The sequence below is a fragment of the Alnus glutinosa genome, chromosome 7 (assembly GCF_958979055.1).
Source record: "Alnus glutinosa chromosome 7, dhAlnGlut1.1, whole genome shotgun sequence".
Lineage (NCBI taxonomy): Eukaryota > Viridiplantae > Streptophyta > Magnoliopsida > Fagales > Betulaceae > Alnus > Alnus glutinosa.
Window position 1 is genome coordinate 23,940,815 of NC_084892.1, and position 17,456 is coordinate 23,958,270.

General features: G+C 36.8%; 2 protein-coding genes across 2 annotated transcripts; both read left to right on the plus strand.

Moving 5' to 3' along the window:
- The first annotated feature begins 1,358 nt into the window (after nucleotides 1–1,358).
- On the plus strand, nucleotides 1,359–11,578 carry LOC133872511 (eukaryotic translation initiation factor 3 subunit A-like). Its single transcript, XM_062310032.1, has 14 exons — nucleotides 1,359–1,513; nucleotides 3,034–3,110; nucleotides 3,627–4,108; nucleotides 4,966–5,181; nucleotides 5,324–5,692; nucleotides 5,796–5,825; nucleotides 6,702–6,929; nucleotides 7,028–7,189; nucleotides 8,858–9,079; nucleotides 9,187–9,393; nucleotides 9,463–9,669; nucleotides 9,871–9,951; nucleotides 10,366–10,567; nucleotides 10,874–11,578. Exons 2-14 carry the CDS (start codon nucleotides 3,065–3,067, stop codon nucleotides 11,356–11,358), a joined length of 2,937 nt encoding a protein of 978 aa, XP_062166016.1. The 5' UTR covers nucleotides 1,359–1,513; nucleotides 3,034–3,064; the 3' UTR covers nucleotides 11,359–11,578.
- Nucleotides 11,579–12,612: 1,034 nt separating this feature from the next.
- On the plus strand, nucleotides 12,613–17,413 carry LOC133874309 (UNC93-like protein 3). The gene is made up of 10 exons (XM_062312204.1): nucleotides 12,613–13,052; nucleotides 13,336–13,499; nucleotides 13,724–13,787; nucleotides 13,888–14,001; nucleotides 14,137–14,181; nucleotides 14,949–15,199; nucleotides 15,320–15,410; nucleotides 16,332–16,444; nucleotides 16,543–16,666; nucleotides 16,998–17,413. The coding sequence occupies exons 1-10, from the start codon at nucleotides 12,891–12,893 to the stop codon at nucleotides 17,178–17,180; spliced, it is 1,311 nt and encodes a 436-aa protein (XP_062168188.1). The 5' UTR covers nucleotides 12,613–12,890; the 3' UTR covers nucleotides 17,181–17,413.
- The last annotated feature ends 43 nt before the right edge of the window (nucleotides 17,414–17,456 follow it).

The window sequence follows — 17,456 nt, forward strand, 5'->3', positions numbered from 1 at the left end:
TTTTTTTTTTTTTTTTTTTTTTTTTTTGTTTCCTTCAAAAAAATTATTTACTTGAGTATAGAAGATTCTCAATTTCTCGCAAACAACGATTTTTTGATAGCTTTTTATCTCGTTTTACAAGTGACTTGTTATCGGTTTGACTGTCCAAAATTACATGTCAACAAAAAAGGAAAAACCATTATTTTCATAATTAAAATGGTTAAATACCTTTTTGCTTCATGTGGTTTAACATTTTTATTTTTTTTTCATTTCAATTTTTATTTATTTATTTTTTTATAGGTAGTACATGTGCTATGGAAAAATACGGAGATAGTACTTCAGTCCATTTTTTCGTTCAAAATTGATGGATTTTTACGTTAGTAACACGTGGCACTATTAAATTTGCGACATGTGGCTTTTTTTTTTTTTTTTTTTTTTTTTTTTTTTTTAAAAATTTAAATTTAAATTATTATTTTGAGGTTTTATTTATTTATTTTTATTTTTTAAATGTAGAGCTGCCCCTTTGGGCCACATGAGGGTGGCCGACCACCCCCATTTTGGCTTAGCCACCCCCAAGGCTAGTTTTGGGGATGACTGAACCACCATTGTGCCCACGGGGTGGTTCGGCCATCCCCAAGTTCCAAAACATTTTTTTTTTTATTTATTTTTTATTCACTTTAGCCATTAGGGGTGGTTTAAACTTTAGCCACCCTCAAAACTAGCCTATTTTTTTTTTTTTTTTTTTTTTTTTTTTTTTTTTTAAAAAAAAAAGAAAAAGCCTCAAAATAAAATAAAAAAAATGGTAGCCACGTGTTGTAATTTTAATAGTATCACGTGTCGCTGTCGTGAAAATTCGTTAGTTTTGGACGGAAAAATGGACGGAGGTACCATCTTCGTCTTTCCCATAACACATGTACTACCTATAAAAAAAATAAAAATTAAAAGGGCAAAAAATAAAAATTTTAAACTAATGAGGTATAAGGTATTTAACCCTAATTAAAAAGAGATGATTGACCTTAATCGGACCAAGGATCTCCAAGAAGAGAAATGATTCCTACACTCATTTCTCACAACAGTCCCACAACAAGCTGATGTGACTGATAATATTTTATTACTTTTTTTGTTTTGTTTTGTTTTGTTTTTGTAAAAAAATAATAAAATACTACTAGCCACGTCAGCTTGTTGTGGAGCTGTTGTGAGAAATGAGTGTATGAATCATTTATCCTCCAAGAAAGCTAGTAATAATCTGAGAGCCAAGGTAGTCCAGGTGGAGGCATGAAGGAGAATTAGTTTAGAATTCTGGTGTCGTATTTGATATTACACAATTTGGGGGGGGGGGGTCATCGTAGAAATAAAAAGGGAGAAAGGAACTTTTCATTATTTCATTTGCGCCCCTACCTAGAACTCCTGTCCGATTATGATTTGGGATACAGATTATAAGTAAGGCTCAAGCGCTCCATTCATTTCGTCATCTTCGGTGTCTAGGGCATTCTCGGCTGACAGATCCTGTGCTCAACGAACAGCGTAAACCCAGGTCTCTCTCTCTCCGTCTCTGTCTCTCTCTCTCTCTGTCTCTGTGTCTGTGAAGAATTAACGTGAATGAACAGATCCGATGGCTATGAAAGAAAAATTTAAAAAATCGCACGCAATTGGAGGCTTCGATTATAACTCTGTAATATCATAATCGATAAGTATTTCGAATTTGTTGGAATTGAAATTTTTTGTAGAATCTGATTCTGCGAAACCCAACGTAGGCTAATCGCAATTGATAATAGGAGAAGAGAAATTGGATTTTGTTTTCAACTACGTTAAAGTTGTGAACTTTCTATTTCGCGCTGAACGTTAAGTCACAGTTCTTGGGAAAAGGATTTTGCTTCTGTCTTGTTTGTTTGTTTATTTTTAAGTTTTCTTCACAAGTGCTTCCTAATTACGTAGCGAGTTGAGCTCCAAGTTTACGAATTTTAGGCATATTTACTCACAATCTGCACTATCGGAAGCTATGATTTGATTCCGGATAGGGACCCAAATACTGGAGTGCAACATGCCCACTTTTAGTCTAGGCGCACTCATAATATAAACGGAGTTAATAATACGATTATCTATCTCATAAGCTACAGTGTGGGTGATGATATAAGATTTGAAGTCAGGCTTTTTCTTGGATGTGCTGCTGGTTTTTCAAGCTGCAGCCATCGTGTGGCAGTGGCATTGTGCATGCTTGATATGTAACTTGTTTTTGGTGCACAACATACCCATCTGTGGTTTGCCTACTGCAGGCTTTGAAAGTGTGGCTTTCGTCCCGTGTAATGCAATGTTCTATGACCGTTAGTACAAATAGCTGGGCAGAGTCAATTCTTTATGTACTTATTTGTTAGTTTTATGACACTTCAAAAAAGTAATGGTTTGTTTTACTTTCGTGGGCAATCATTGTGGTGGTTATGTGTTTTCTGCGCTCTAGCACTGTATTGACCACGAATTTTCCTGTGTCAGGGCTGGCCTATCTACAATGCTTTCTGTAGAAATCTTCTCTTTGGATTCTTTGTTATCTCTATATTAGCCCTTTAGTTAGGATCCTGAGTTTTTATGACTTATTTTTACTTATGCTGAAGTATTTTTTTATAAACGAAACCAAGAAAGAGATACTCCAATTACAATAAATTTTCCAAACTATGCTTAGCCAGCAATCAAGAAGTTTTTCATTGACACTGAAGTAGTCTTATTACTTCACTGATTTTAGTTAAAGCAATAGTTTTATCCTTTCAAATCAAAGAAGGGGGTAAATGGGCCACATAAATCAATTATCTTAAGTGAATTGTGATTCAGTTGATATTGAGAATGCTTTCTTCCTTTTTCTTGGATGTGAATATGCATCAACTTTGCCTTTGTAACTAAGAATTTCTTTCCTTTCTCGAGGCAATACAGTACACCTGCTTTTGTTTGTTTTTTTTTTTTTTTTCTTTCTTTGGCTGCTCTTGAGTTTAGGCCAAGAAGTATTACTATTTTATAAATAATATGGATGCCTTATTAATTTGACATTTCATGCTGTCCTTTGAGCAGGCAAGGGTCTGATTTGGTCGAATTGGTTGATATGGCGAGTTTTGCCAAGCCAGAAAATGCTTTGAAACGAGCTGAAGGTAAGTGACAGATATTTTTCTGCTTTTGCTGTTGGGTGGTACTTTCTTTTGAGCTAGTTGCTTAAAATGGTAGACGTATATATTGAAGCATTACCACATTTCTTGAAACTATGATTAAATACTTAAGGTCAATGAAATGAGAACATAAACCTCATTTTTAAAGATGTTGTTCATGGGAGGTCATGTTTTTGTCCTTAGAACATTTATATATTTTTTCTTTTGGCTTGACAAGAAATTTCGAGATGATTGAGGCTTAAAATCACTGTTCCTTGTGGTTCTGAATACCAGATGGGTTGACAGGCTCTCTTATTTAGTTGATAGATTCATTGGCTCTCTTTTGTCATGTGGCTGCAGATTGACATTGGAGATATGTGTCTTTTGTTCTTCTCTAGTGCTTGAATTCTTCAGCCTTATTTTTTTTAGCATTTGATGTGGTTCATTCAACTTGTTTTGCCTGAATTTGACTTGGTCATATATTATATTCTCAAACTGACAACTGGGTCATTCTTGACGCAGAGTTGATTAATGTTGGACAGAAGCAAGATGCTTTGCAAACGCTTCATGACCTTTTCACCTCAAGGAGACACAGAGCATGGCAAAAGGCACTTGAGAGGAGTATGTTTAAGTATATAGAGCTGTGTGTGGACTTGCGGAGAGGTCGGTATGCCAAGGATGGACTCATTCAGTATCGTATCATATGTCAGCAAGTAAATGTTAGTTCATTGGAGGAGGTGATCAAGCACTTCATGCATCTATCAACCGAGCGAGCTGAACAAGCTCGTAGCCAGGCACAAGCCTTAGAAGAAGCTCTTGATGTTGAAGATCTGGAAGCAGATAAAAGGCCGGAAGACTTAATGCTAAGCTATGTGAGTGGAGAGAAAGGAAAAGATAGATCTGATCGGGAGCTTGTTACCCCTTGGTTTAAATTTCTATGGGAAACGTATAGAACAGTGCTTGAAATCTTGCGGAACAACTCAAAATTGGAAGCACTATATGCGGTTAGTAAATAAAATCCTTCTTTTTGTCAGTGTTGTTGCTGGTAGTTGCGTTGCGTTTCAGCTCATTATATTTATAACTATCTTATGTGGATTATTAATGCTATCTTAGTAGTTTTTTTTTTTCCTTTTTTTTTTTTCTCTCTTTTTATTGTAACTATCAGAGTTGTGTTCGTGATATTTGATGGCATGGTTATTTACCATAGCCTAAAGTAGATAATACTAATACTAATACTAATACTAATTGAACTTTTTAAAGTATCTTTAGTACATGTGAAGGTTGGTCTTGTTTATTGTATTCTAAACATTTTGTTTACTTTGGCTTAAGGAATAATGCTTTCAAGTGATGAGTTTCACAGCCTGACGGGCAGTCTAAGTGGAGTATGATTACTTATTATTTTTTATTTGGTTCTTGTGATTATATTGTTTAGGCATTAGACAAGGTAATGGTCTTGTGTGTGTTACATCTTACATTCACAAAAAAGGTCTTCTTGATTTGGCAAAAACACTTAAAAGAAATGACTGGTTAATAGTGAGTAAAACATGTGAGTCCCCATTGACTGGTTTTTTCTAGAAAATGTGAGTGTTTTGGAAGCTGCTATAGCGTACTAATATCAGCAATCTTGAACTCTACTTATCAAAAAAGAAAAAAAAAATCAGTAATCTTGATATCTGTTTGTTCAAATTCTAGAAAGAGGAAGTGGTTAATGTACCTGATAAGTTAGCCAATTTTCCCCTTGGCCCTTACGTGGAAAATAAAATTTGATATCTCAATTAAGTACTGTGGTTTTTCTATCACAAACTATAGTTATTGCATTGGTATATATGAAGCCTTATTTAACTGCAAATATTACGTGTAGATGACAGCACATCGAGCTTTCCAGTTTTGTAAGCAATACAAACGAACAACAGAGTTTCGCAGGTTGTGTGAGATCATACGGAATCATTTGGCAAATCTCAACAAATATCGTGACCAGAGGGACCGGCCTGATCTGTCAACTCCTGAAAGCTTGCAACTGTATCTTGACACAAGATTTGAGCAGCTAAAAGTTGCCACTGAACTCGAACTCTGGCAGGTCTGCTGTTTTTTATTTTTTACCATTCTGTGTATTTATACAGGCTGTTTAAATGTAAACAAACAATTGAGAGCACAGATTGCCTATTTGCCATGGTCCAAACTGCATATCTTTTTTTAATAACTTTTCTGGTTTTCTGCAGGAAGCCTTTCGATCAATTGAAGATATCCATGGACTGATGTGCATGGTTAAGAAGACACCCAAGTCATCCTTGATGGCTGTTTATTATGCTAAGCTAACTGAAATATTTTGGATTTCTGGTAGCCATCTATATCATGCTTATGCATGGTTCAAGCTTTTCTTATTACAGAAAAGTTTCAATAAGAATCTGAGCCAGAAGGATTTGCAATTGATAGCATCATCTGTAGTTTTGGCTGCACTTTCAGTGACCCCTTATGATCACACGCACGGAGCATCTCATTTGGATCAAGAGAATGAGAAAGAAAGAAACTTGAGGATGGCTAATCTCATCGGATTTAATCTTGAGTCTAAACTTGAGAGCAAAGAAGTGGTAATGTAAATTGTTGAACTGGATTTTGTCTCATGTTAGCTGATGCATTCAGTTTTACAGTTCTGACTTCTTGCTTTCTACTCCTTTGTTTTTTTTTCTCCAGCTTTCGAGGTCATCTCTTCTCTCTGAACTGGTAGGAATTCTTCTTTACTAAGCTAAGCTTTTCTTTGTTCCTTATTAATAATTAGCTGTCATGATTGTGGTAAATATTGCATACTTTCTGATGCGGATGAGTATAATATATGCTTGTACATTGTGGACTAGGTTATTTTGTTTGAGCTTATTGACATTCAGCTTTATCGTGTCAGGTTGATTGATTCTGTTTAGTATTGTTATTTTGGGTTTCTTTCTTTTGATTTTTTTGGTCTTTTTCTGTGGGTGGGGGGTCGGGTGAGGGTTCCGGGATTCAGACCTCCCTTCTTGTTATCAATCGATGCCCTGTTGTGGTAGTGTAATAAATTACCTTTTTATTTTATTCTTTTGCCATGGCCGTGGTTCCTCTCCATAGAGATGTGGACAAAGCTCTTGACCACAAAGTTAGTTAGAAAGTTTATAATTTACTTTGGAAGTGTGTCAATGAGAGCTCCAGCTGACCTTGATAAAGAAATAGCTATCCAAATTATCATTCTTGTTTTTTGGGAAAAGAAATAGCTGTCCAAATCTCTTGATCCTCTGTGGGAGTCCTATTTTATGATCTTTATTTCTTTTTTCCAGTGGGTTGGACATACTTGTACTTGCTAATATGGCCAGATGATCATGCTTGAATATATCAAATGATATGATGTTCTTATTAGTCGTGTCCTCTAATATCACTTCTCTGACCATCTCTTTTTCTTTTGAATTGTTTGCTCTACTACATCCTTTTAGTTACAAAGAGACCCTTAATCTATAATTTTATAGCGAAAAAATCTAGGCTGTAAATTACTAATATCAACTTTCTACGCATTCTTTTCAATTAATTTTCACATTATTTTGTTCTAAATTAAATTTTTTATTCTGGGTGGCGCAGGTGACCAAAGGTGTAATGTCTTGTGTAATTCAAGAAGTGAAAGATATTTACCATCTTTTAGAACATGAGTTTTTCCCTCTAGATCTTGCATCAAAAGTTCAGCCCCTGTTAACCAAAATTTCAAAGTGTGGGGGCAAACTTTCCTCAGCTCCTTCTGTCCCGGAAGTGCAATTGTCTCAATATGTTCCTTCCCTGGAAAAGCTTACTACCTTGAGATTGTTGCAGCAGGTTCATTTTTTCGCTTGCCTTGATTATTATTATTTTGGGATATAAGTTACTTCGTGCATTTTATCTTGTTGTCAATTTGCTGCTGTTTTGCTTTCCAGGTTTCCAAGGTGTACCAGACAATGAAGATTGAGAGTTTATCTAGGATGATCCCCTTTTTTGATTTTTCTGTTGTGGAAAAGATATCTGTGGATGCAGTCAAGCATAATTTTGTGGCCTTGAAAGTTGACCATATGAAGGGTGTTGTTATATTTGGTAATATGGTAAGCTTATAGTTGTGACTTTGAATTTTCTGCTTATGAGTGCCTCCCCAAACAGTTGAATACAAATTTTTATTCTGTGATAATAGGAGAAAATGATGAATTTATTGATGTGGCTGGGCTGAAATTTCTAAAATGGTACAAATAAAGATGTTTGATATGTGGTAATTTGGATAAATTTATTCGTTTTCATTTTTCCTGAACTGGAATCTCTGCTGGGAAAAATTGATGCTGATCAATGTTTTCTGAAGTGTATAGGACTTGGTCAAACCGTTCCTGGGGGGGCCTGTACTTAATGGTCTAGTTCACCAAAAATTTTGGTTCATTTGGGAACTCGGTGTGATTTTGTAAGAAATATTGCGGATCAGACGGGTTTGCTAATATTTTTAGGACCACATTTCTATCCTTTTTTGTTCTCCCCCCACCTACTGCACGGTTGGTTTTGTATTTTCTTGCTAAATGTATGGGGCTGCATGTATAAACTCGTGTTAAGTTGTATATAGTCGGGAGTACCGTTCATATCAGATTGTCCTCAATAGGACTATTTCATGTTAGGTATTTACCTGAAGTAGTTTTACTGTCATAATATGGAAAGCATGTTAGTTAGGACATGTCAAGTTTAATTGTTGATTATGTCACAAGATGCCTCAATTCACAGGTCATTGCTGTATCAAATGCATCTATTTAGGCCCTTTTTGGTGGAGCTCTTATTTAGGCCCTTTCTGTTGAGCCTCTTCCGGGGTGCTTCAGCTTTTAAAAAACAGTAGCACCTTGCATTTCTTTTGGTTAACCAAAGGAGCTTCAGCTTTTCGCCAGTTTTACAAAGTGGCTTGTGCTTTTTTTAGGCGGCTTTTGAAAAGCAGCTGAATTTCTCATAGTTTTGAAGAGCTATAGTCTCCCGCCTGGGCCCTTGGTCTTGAGTTCGACATGGATCTTTTCTGAAGTCCAATAATTGGTGTGGTGGGTCAACCAGTATGGAATTCTTGAAAAACTGATGTTGAACCCTATGCTTTTGCATGTATAAGTTTCAACATTCAGACTACGTTTCCATGTATCTACATCTTCAGCTGAGCCACTCCAGCTATTCTGCTATGCTTTCTTCTTTTTCCTTTTTTCTTTTTTTTTTTGTCTTTGCGTCGGGATGGATTTTGTTCTGCAATCTGATCGTGTTTCCCAACCATTGTTTGAGCTGCAATCTGAGCTATGGTCCTCCTGGCTTTGATTGACTTGAGAAAAAATTGATTCTATTTACTGAAGAAAATCAATTTTACTCAAGTAATTAACATTCTGCATTTTTTATTGACATAAATTTTCATCGTGCCCACCAAAATCCCTTCTAGGTGAATCATTCAGTAGGAAAAATAGATAAGCTTGACACGAAGGCGGAAAAAGTATTAGTCTGTTGGTCATGGATCTACTGTTAAGTACATTACGATTGGCATTGCTGAAGGTGCTAAACTGATAAACAGGGTGTGCTCCCTAATTAGCAGATTTGAAGGTTATAGACAAAGTGTAATGGAAACAATGTTTAAACAATTCTTCAATCAGAGATTTCAGGGGCCCCTCTAGAAGAGATGATACAGAAATTTCTACTTTTACCTCTTTAAATGAAGGTGGCTTTGTATTGTTCATAATGTGGATGCAGCTTACATGTGGCTGTTTTTGTTTCAGGGTCTTGAGTCTGAGATTTTGAGGGATCACTTGACCATCCTTGCAGAAAATTTGAATAAAGCTAGAGCAATGATTTATCCTCCAGCTAGAAATGCCTCAAAACTTGGTGAATTGCTTCCCAGTTTAGCTGAGGTTGTGGATAAGGAACATAAGAAACTGCTTGCTCGAAAATCCATAATTGAGAAACGCAAAGAAGAAGAGGAGCGCAAGCTTCTGGAGAGGGTACTTTGTAAACTAATATTCTGGCATATGGCATACAACTTGATGTTTTAGTAATCTTTGAGGTGAATAAATTGTTTACCGTTGAACTGTTCTCTTTTTCTTTGAAGGAACGCCTGGAAGAGTCAAGGAGGATAGAACTACAGAAGATAACTGAGGAAGCAGAAAGAAAAAGACTGGCTTCTGAGTATGAGGAGAGGAAGAATGAAAGGATTCGTAGGGAAATAGAGGAGCGTGAGCTTGCAGAAGCCCAAGCTTTGCTTCAGGAAGCTGCACAACGTATTAAATGGAAAGGAAAGAAGCCGGTCATGGAGGGAGTAAGTTGAAGAATTTTTTGTTGTCATATTTCATCAGGATAGGAAAGTATTGACAGTTTCTATATGCAGGAAAAACTTACCAAGCAAAGCGTGATGGAGTTGACTTTGAGTGAGCAACTCCGAGAAAGGCAGGAAATGGAAAAGAAATTACAGAAACTTGCAAAAACTATGGATTATTTGGAGAGAGCAAAAAGAGAAGAGGCTGCTCCCCTTGTTGAAGCTGCATATCAACAGCGTTTAGTAGAAGAGAGGGACCTCCATGAACGTGAGCAACAGGTATTTTTTAGATTTTCTGAGAAGTAAAATAGTACCATTGTATAACGTCCTTCGAATTGACTGACCTTTTTTGTGCAAAATTTACTTCCCCCCCCCCCCCCCCCCCCCCCTCCCTCTTCCACCTCTCCCACTTCAAAATTTTATATTGAACCTGAGATGTATGCACACTATGCTTACTGGGTGTACCATGCTACTTTGCAGCAAGAGATTGAGCTTAGCAGACTGCGCCATGACACAGAGCTAAAGGAGAAGGAGAGGCTGGCTCGGATTAAGAACAATAAGGTCAGTACCCAGTTTGGTCTGTATTTGATTTAGGTCTGTTTTGTTGTCAGAAATTTTAGTATTTTTTTATTTTGTAGCTTGTAGTCACTGGCCAAATTCATAAGTGCATTATGCTGATGGTTATCAGAGAAAACCTTGATGAAAATACAGAAAATGACACATCTGGGGAACATTAGACATTCAAAGACTGCTCAACATATTGACTATAAATCGAGTGGGTCTTGGAAATGATTGTCAGAATTCATACTGCACTGCTCCCATAATTTACTATGGTGTTCCTTTTGCAGATCATTCTTCTGATTTCTTGATGTTCTGTTTTATGACTTGGCCCACAATGTGTCTGGACATGATGACTTTTTCGTGGCTTCTGGCTGTACTGTGACAAACTATGGATTTCTTGATTTGTTTGTGCAGGAAATATTTCAAGAAAGGGTTGTCAGTCGTAGGCAAGAAGAATTTAGTAGATTGAGAACGGAGAGAGAGGAGAGAATCTCACAAATCTTGCAGTCTAGGAGACAAGAAAGGGAGAGGATGAGGAAGTTGAAGTTTTATTTGAGTTTAGAAGAGGAGAGGCAGATAAAATTGCGCGAGCAGGAGGAAGCACGGAAACTAGAAGGTAATTTATTTATTTATTTATTTTTTATTTATTTATTTATTTTTTTTTTCCCAGTTATAAGCTCTTTAAAAAAGAAAAGAGAAGAGAAGAAAAGAAAAAAAGAAATGCTTCATCACTGTCGCCATCAGATACCATGACTTGCTACATTTGTTCCTTTCTGACGTTGTAATTACTTTTTGAGTACTCATTTGCTGATGCAAAAGTTTATTGGATCCCGCATTTCTTTCTTTTGTGCAAAAGTGAGTGTCTTTCTTAGTCTATTTTAATGGTATATATATATATATCTTGTGGCCTTGGAACTTGCAGAAGCTGAGAGGCAAAGGAAAGAGCAGGCTGAACGCAAAGCAAAACTGGACGAGATAGCTGAAAAGCAGAGGCAAAGAGAACGAGAACTGGAAGAAAAAGAGAGGCTAAGGAGAGAAGCGCTTTTGGGGAGATCCACCGAGGTATCTTTAAAGCCTTCTGAACCTCCTGCTGTGGCCCACCCATTGGAGTCGGGGTCTGCTATTCCAGCTATTGCTGCAGCAGCTGCTGCTGCACCAACACCTGGAAAATATGTCCCGAAGTTCATGAGGCGGGGGGAGAGAACTGAGAGCTCAGGGCAGGCTCCACCTCCAGAACCTGATCGGTGGGGTAGCAGCAGACAGGATGATCGAACGTCCCAACCACCCGGTGACAGGTGGCGTAGTGATGACCGCAGACCCCCTGGCGGGTCCTCATTTGGTGGTGGTTCAAGGTCGGCATCCACATGGTCTTCATCCAGGATCCCTGCTCGTGGGTCTGAACGTTGATTTTAAATTAAAGTAGCCAGCTTTGGAGTTTGAACAGACTAGGCCTTTGGCTCTGCCAAAATGTGGTGGTGGTTTTTTGCCGGATTTGCTTCCTTATTTATTCTGCTTCCTTTTCCTGACTTCCTGATTGGTTTTTCTGTTTGTTTCCTTCCCATTGTCTCTATATTTTGGATTTTTATTTATTTTAATAAAGACTTCACCTGAATCCCATCATGCTCAATGCATTTGTGATTTTTTTTTTCCCCATTGTGGCTAGTCATGAGAATTGGAGTCGGCGCTCTGAAGTGTTCAGGGTACCCGCTAGTACCCAACAAAGGACTCAATCCAAAATGCAATTTTATTTATTTATTTATTTTTATTTGATCCCTTCGTACCATCAGTGTCTTTTAACAAATTGAAGCTTTGATGGTATATATGCCGTCCCAATCAGCATGTAAATTGCATTACTCTTTTCTTTTGTTCAACATTTTCGTAATATATTATGAATTATAATCCCAATTCAAATTTTTAGTTGCCCAACAGGCCAACACTACAGAGATGGCGTTAACTCCTGAAGAAATAGGAGCACCTACGGAAAGCTTGCCTAAAAGGGAGTGCCTTATAAAAAGAAAAAGAAAGAGTGAAAACAAAGGATGGAATGTTGCTGCAAATTGCATAGTTGAAAAAGTCCCACGATGACTGTAAAATAAATTACAAGGGGAAATTTAGAAAGAAAAAGTTGAAAGGATCAACAGTTCTTGTAATCATTGATTGGATGACTGTAAAATGTTTTGAGAAAATAACAATTGGATAACTCAACCTAAATGAATATGATTTATTTCATTTTTCAGAATAGGTTTTTTTTTTTTTTTTTTTTTTTACGTATATTTAAAGGTGTATATGTTGCTGCATAGTGAAAATCTTGTCATGTCATTTTAAATTTTTAAATAATGATGTACAATAAATATATACATTTAAATATACCAAAACAAAATCTTGAGTAGATTTTTGGAGTGATTCAATGTCACGAATAACACTTTTATTTTATCAGTATGTTACCTACTGAAGTAAGCTATTTAGTAGATTGTTCTCGGTGCTGATTTAAATTTCAATGACTCATTTTGACTGTCACGTTATAATAGTTGAATGACAATCGTGTAATCAGGTTATTGTAAAAAAAAAAAAAAAAAAAAATTACAGGCTTATGTGGCTCTGAGCAAAGTGGAATAAGAACAGGTTAGCGTTACCAACAAAATTACTCGAAATTGTTGCCTTGATGACTCAAATTGCCTCTAAAATCGTGTGCGAGAGTTACCCCACTCCTCTTCCTTTCGCCGATGTCAGCAACGAATCGAAAAATGAGATTCCCGTTGACTAAACTAATCGAAACTCGAACTTTTTCATATGTCTTGTAAGTTGTAATCGTCGATTCGAAGCCGGCATTCGCGTGTTTTACCTCGCTCTCTTTGGACGGACTCTCTCTCACACATTTCTGGGCTTTTATATAGCGCTCTGATTCTCCGATCAATTGGGTCGGCATTTCCAAGGCCACGATGGACTCCCACGACGAGGAGTCGCCGTTGGTTGTGGATAGTTCGCCGGTTCAAACCCAAAAGCAAAATCACGCCAGAGACGTTCATATTCTCAGCTCTGCCTTCCTCTTGATTTTTCTTGCCTATGGAGCCGTTCAGAATTTGGAGAGTACTGTCAACACGGTGAGTCTCCGTCCTGTGTTGTTTTGCATTACCCAGTTGAAATTTTTGTTATTCTACGTTTGGTTTGGCAGTTTGCTGAGAAAATAGAGGGAAAAGAGAGGAAGATTGAAAATTCTGTATCTCGTTCTTGACATCTTATTATCTTTTCTCTATTTTGTTTCTTAGAGGGATGGAAGGAATGGGAAACAAAAAGTTCTGAATATGATGGTGCTCGTTTTTTTCTTTTGAATTTGGTAATGTTTTAGCTGAGTTTGATGGTTTTTGAGTATGAATTTCAAATCAGGAAGAGGATTTGGGTACGACTTCGCTTGGGATATTGTATTTGTCCTTCACATTTTTCTCATTAGTGGCTTCTGTAGTGGTTCGGAGACTGGGGACAAAGAATGCTTTGGTTCTTGGGACTACTGGTTATTGGTTGTTCATAGCTGCAAATTTGAAGCCAACATGGTAATTATTATTATTTTCTCATTACTGCATATTTGGATCATTATTGCTTTTATTTTGTGGATTTTCCTGTGCTTAAATTAGTCTATACACTGAGTTGTAGCGGCTGAAAAATCCATGAAAATAATGAATCTTGTCGAATAAATGGCTATGCCTATACGGGCTGTGAAGTTGTAAATGGTATTGAGAATTGAATGATTGATAAAAATGAGTTGCTTCTCCCGTAGGTATACAATGGTTCCAGCTTCTTTGTACCTTGGCTTTTCTGCTTCAATTATATGGGTTGGGCAGGTGAAATTCCATGCGTCAGATTTTTAAGTTTCTTGATATATTACACACCAATAGATTGTAGTCCCAAAAGATATTTTTTAACCTTCATATGGCCTATCAGGGTACGTATCTCACTTCCACTGCCCGCAGTCATGCAAGAGATTGCAACTTACATGAAGGGACAGTAATTGGTAACTTCAATGGAGAATTTTGGGGAATGTTTGCAAGTAACCAGGTGAACGGTTTAGTCTTTTTGTAACAAATCTATTCATGTGCTGTTTTGATAAGAATAAACTTCTATCAGTTAATTTTAGTTTGGCTGATGTGAAGTTTCAATCTGTGATATGGTTTTTGTTCGACATTTCTGCAGTTTGTTGGAAATCTTATCTCACTTGCAATGTTGAGAAATGGAACGGTACGCATTCTCCTCCTGGTTGAATTTTGCTGTTGTGGTCTGTCATTTTGGTTTTACTGTTAACTCACTATATCTTTTTGGCTGTTAAAGATGACTTAATCCTTCCATCCACCAGCCCTAGAGTTTTTTTTTTCTTTATTCATCTCATGTGTCTCCAATCAGATATTAGATAGTATTCAAATGTAACAAGAAAAAAAGAACTTGAAATATATTAATTAACCTTTTATTTTCTGTTAACGTGCATAATTGTTTTTAAAAAATTAATTATGAGGAAGAATTGGTTCTTCGACAGACTAGTCATAGAATAGTCAAAGTAAATAATACAAGACCATGTACATAAATACAGAATCACACAGATGTAACATATTTTGTGCATATTTTCCATTGATGTCACAGCAGAGTGCTTATTTTAGTTTGCCTCTTCGGCTTATTGATTAATATACTGTGATGCTAGTGTTTTTTATTTTTTTCCTTTTCCATTATTTTAATCTTATTTATATTTGCCTGAGAAGCAGATTTTAGTCTGTGTAGCATGGAAAATTTAAAGCCATTAAGGACATATGTGTGCAAGCATGGCCTGAGTTTCAATCCCCACCTATGACGGCCCATAGTAAAACATTCCCTAGGCAGGCACTATCATGTATATACATTCTCTTGATTTGGGAAATTTTCTAGCATATGCATAGCTTATAATTTACAGTTTGTAATTTTTTTTTTTTTTTTTTTTTTTTCATTCAATGGTTTTATTTTGTTTTACATCACTGCAGGAGGGAAGTACCAGTGGCACAACTTTGTTGTTTGTTGTGTTCCTTTGCAGTATGACCTTAGGTACTATACTTATGTGCTTCTTAACAAAAAGGAACAATAACAGAGAGGATGGGTTGCCAGATTCTTCCGTCGGCTTATATTCTACTGTGGTTTCTCTGTCAAAGTCTTTAATCACTCTTTTGTTTGATGCACGGATGCTATTGACCATCCCCCTTATTGCGTATTCAGGATTACAACAGGCGTTTGTATGGTAAATACTGGATGAGTTTGTGAAGAATAGTTTCTTAATGCCATTGCAGTATCAATTCATATCTTTCCAAGTTCTCAATACCCTTCCAATTTCTCTTATTAACATGGATTGCAATCTTAGGGCTGAATTCACCAAGGATATTGTAACTCCAGCACTCGGTGTGTCTGGCGTGGGTGGTGCAATGGCGGTGTATGGAGCTTTTGATGCAATAGTAAGTATGAGAATGCAGAAATGAGGAGTTGCTTACCTTTCAATCTGCTTCAACTGAAATAGCTTGCCGAAATATTAAATCAGTTGTTTCACATTTGTCATCTTATCACAGCTTTACCTATCATTCATGGACAAAACTAGGATGGTACAAACGGGCAGTTATTAACCATTAACAACCTCTAATTGCCACTAACCGGTAACTGCTAACCGTGTAACCGCATGGGAGGTCAGTTGACATTTTCTAACTAACCACTTAGGGCGGTGTGGTTAGCGGTGTTAGGGTAGACAGATGCAGTTAATATGTATAAAAAAAAAAAGAAAAAAAAAAAAGAAAAAAAAAAAAGGATAACAAAACGACGTTATTTTGATACAAAGTTTCATGCCAAAACACTAAAACAGGCCTAAAACAGTCCCAAAACTGGCGGTGAGGACGGTTGGTAACCGCACCGCCCTACTGCTAACCGCCTGTACAGCCCTAGATGAAACTTCAAACATAAGGAAACAGTTTTGTCCCTGCCAGCCCTTTTCCACAAGAAAAAATAAGGGAGAAAAGTCCTGATTTTTTTGTCTCCTTTAGCAATTATAGCTTTGTAATTTTTTTTTACGCCTCAGCAGCAGTGGCAAAGGATAAGAGCTTGAGCTTGTGTCTTGTGCATTTTCCTGTGGTCTGACTTTTAACATGATGTGCAACCCAGTTTTTATAACAACATTTTACTTGCAACCTCTGTTACCGTTGTCAGATACGTCTTTCTTAAAGTAAGCTGAAATTTTTCTTATATGCAAAGCTTAACTCTGATGTTAAAGTGATAATTAAATTGAAGTTCTAATATTCCATGGACCATACTGGAAGTGCAGGGTGGTGAATATTATGTATTGTTTAATTGAATCATTTCTCTAAATTTGTTGTTGGAACTTGTGCTAGTGTTCGCTGGCAGCTGGTCGACTTACTTCCGGTCTCACGTCAATCACTTGGATAGTTTCTGGTGGAGCTTTAATTCAGGCTGTTGTATTCCTCTGGCTCCTGCTAATATACAGGCACTAAGCACTTTGTTGTACTAAATTTTCTTCAAACCTGAGTTTTTATTCTAATGATTAATTTGTAGCCATATTTACTTTGCCATGTCATGATTCAGGTTATCTAGCGGAGTACTTGGCATTATGTACCCACTTCTCATGGCTGCCATGTTGGGTATTGGTGATGGAGTATTTAATACACAACTTAATGCTTTGCTTGGGATACTCTTCAAGCATGATACGGTACTAATTAAACATATTAATAATATACCTTTGATGTTTAACAAATCTTGGTATTCTCAATGTACACAGCAAAGGGTAAGATACTCACTTTCTGGATAAATATATCCATATTTTCTCAATGGTTTACGCATAATGTCATGTTGCAAATTCTTCTCTATCTACTTTGCCAATATCAGTAGTATTTTGGCTTGCAACTTCTTCCAAATCATTTAACAGTTGAGAATTTTTTTGCTTGATCTTGTTCCCGTAAGACAAGTTGGCCTTTGTCGCCGCGTTTAATTTCTTTTATTGCACCTGAAGTTCTAACCAGTTGTTATGATCTTGGAAACAGGAAGGAGCATTTGCACAGCTCAAGGTCTGGCAGAGTGGTTCCATCGCAGTCATGTTTTTCTTGAGTCCATACATCTCATTGAAGGCAATGCTGGTGGTTATGCTCGCTGCACTCTGCCTCTCATATGCTGGGTTTCTGCTTTTAACTCTCAAGGTAGAGAAAGCATTCTCCTCCAGTTCATGAAATCAATCCCTATTGTAACTGCCTGTCATATATATCCCATTGCAATTCTTTTTGTGAAGTGTTCATATGCTTAAAGGGAATAATTTTTTTTTTTTTTTGGTTGAAGAATTATAAGCACAAGTGCCTTGTTCCATCATATCTTTAGGGTGATAATCTGTATACCAGCCTCTCTTTATTAATTGAAAAAGTCAAAGATGATGAAGAGCCTGTTTGAGATTGAGTTGAAAAATAAAGTTTTAATTTTCAAGCATTTTTCAAAAGTGTGTTTTGGCCTTT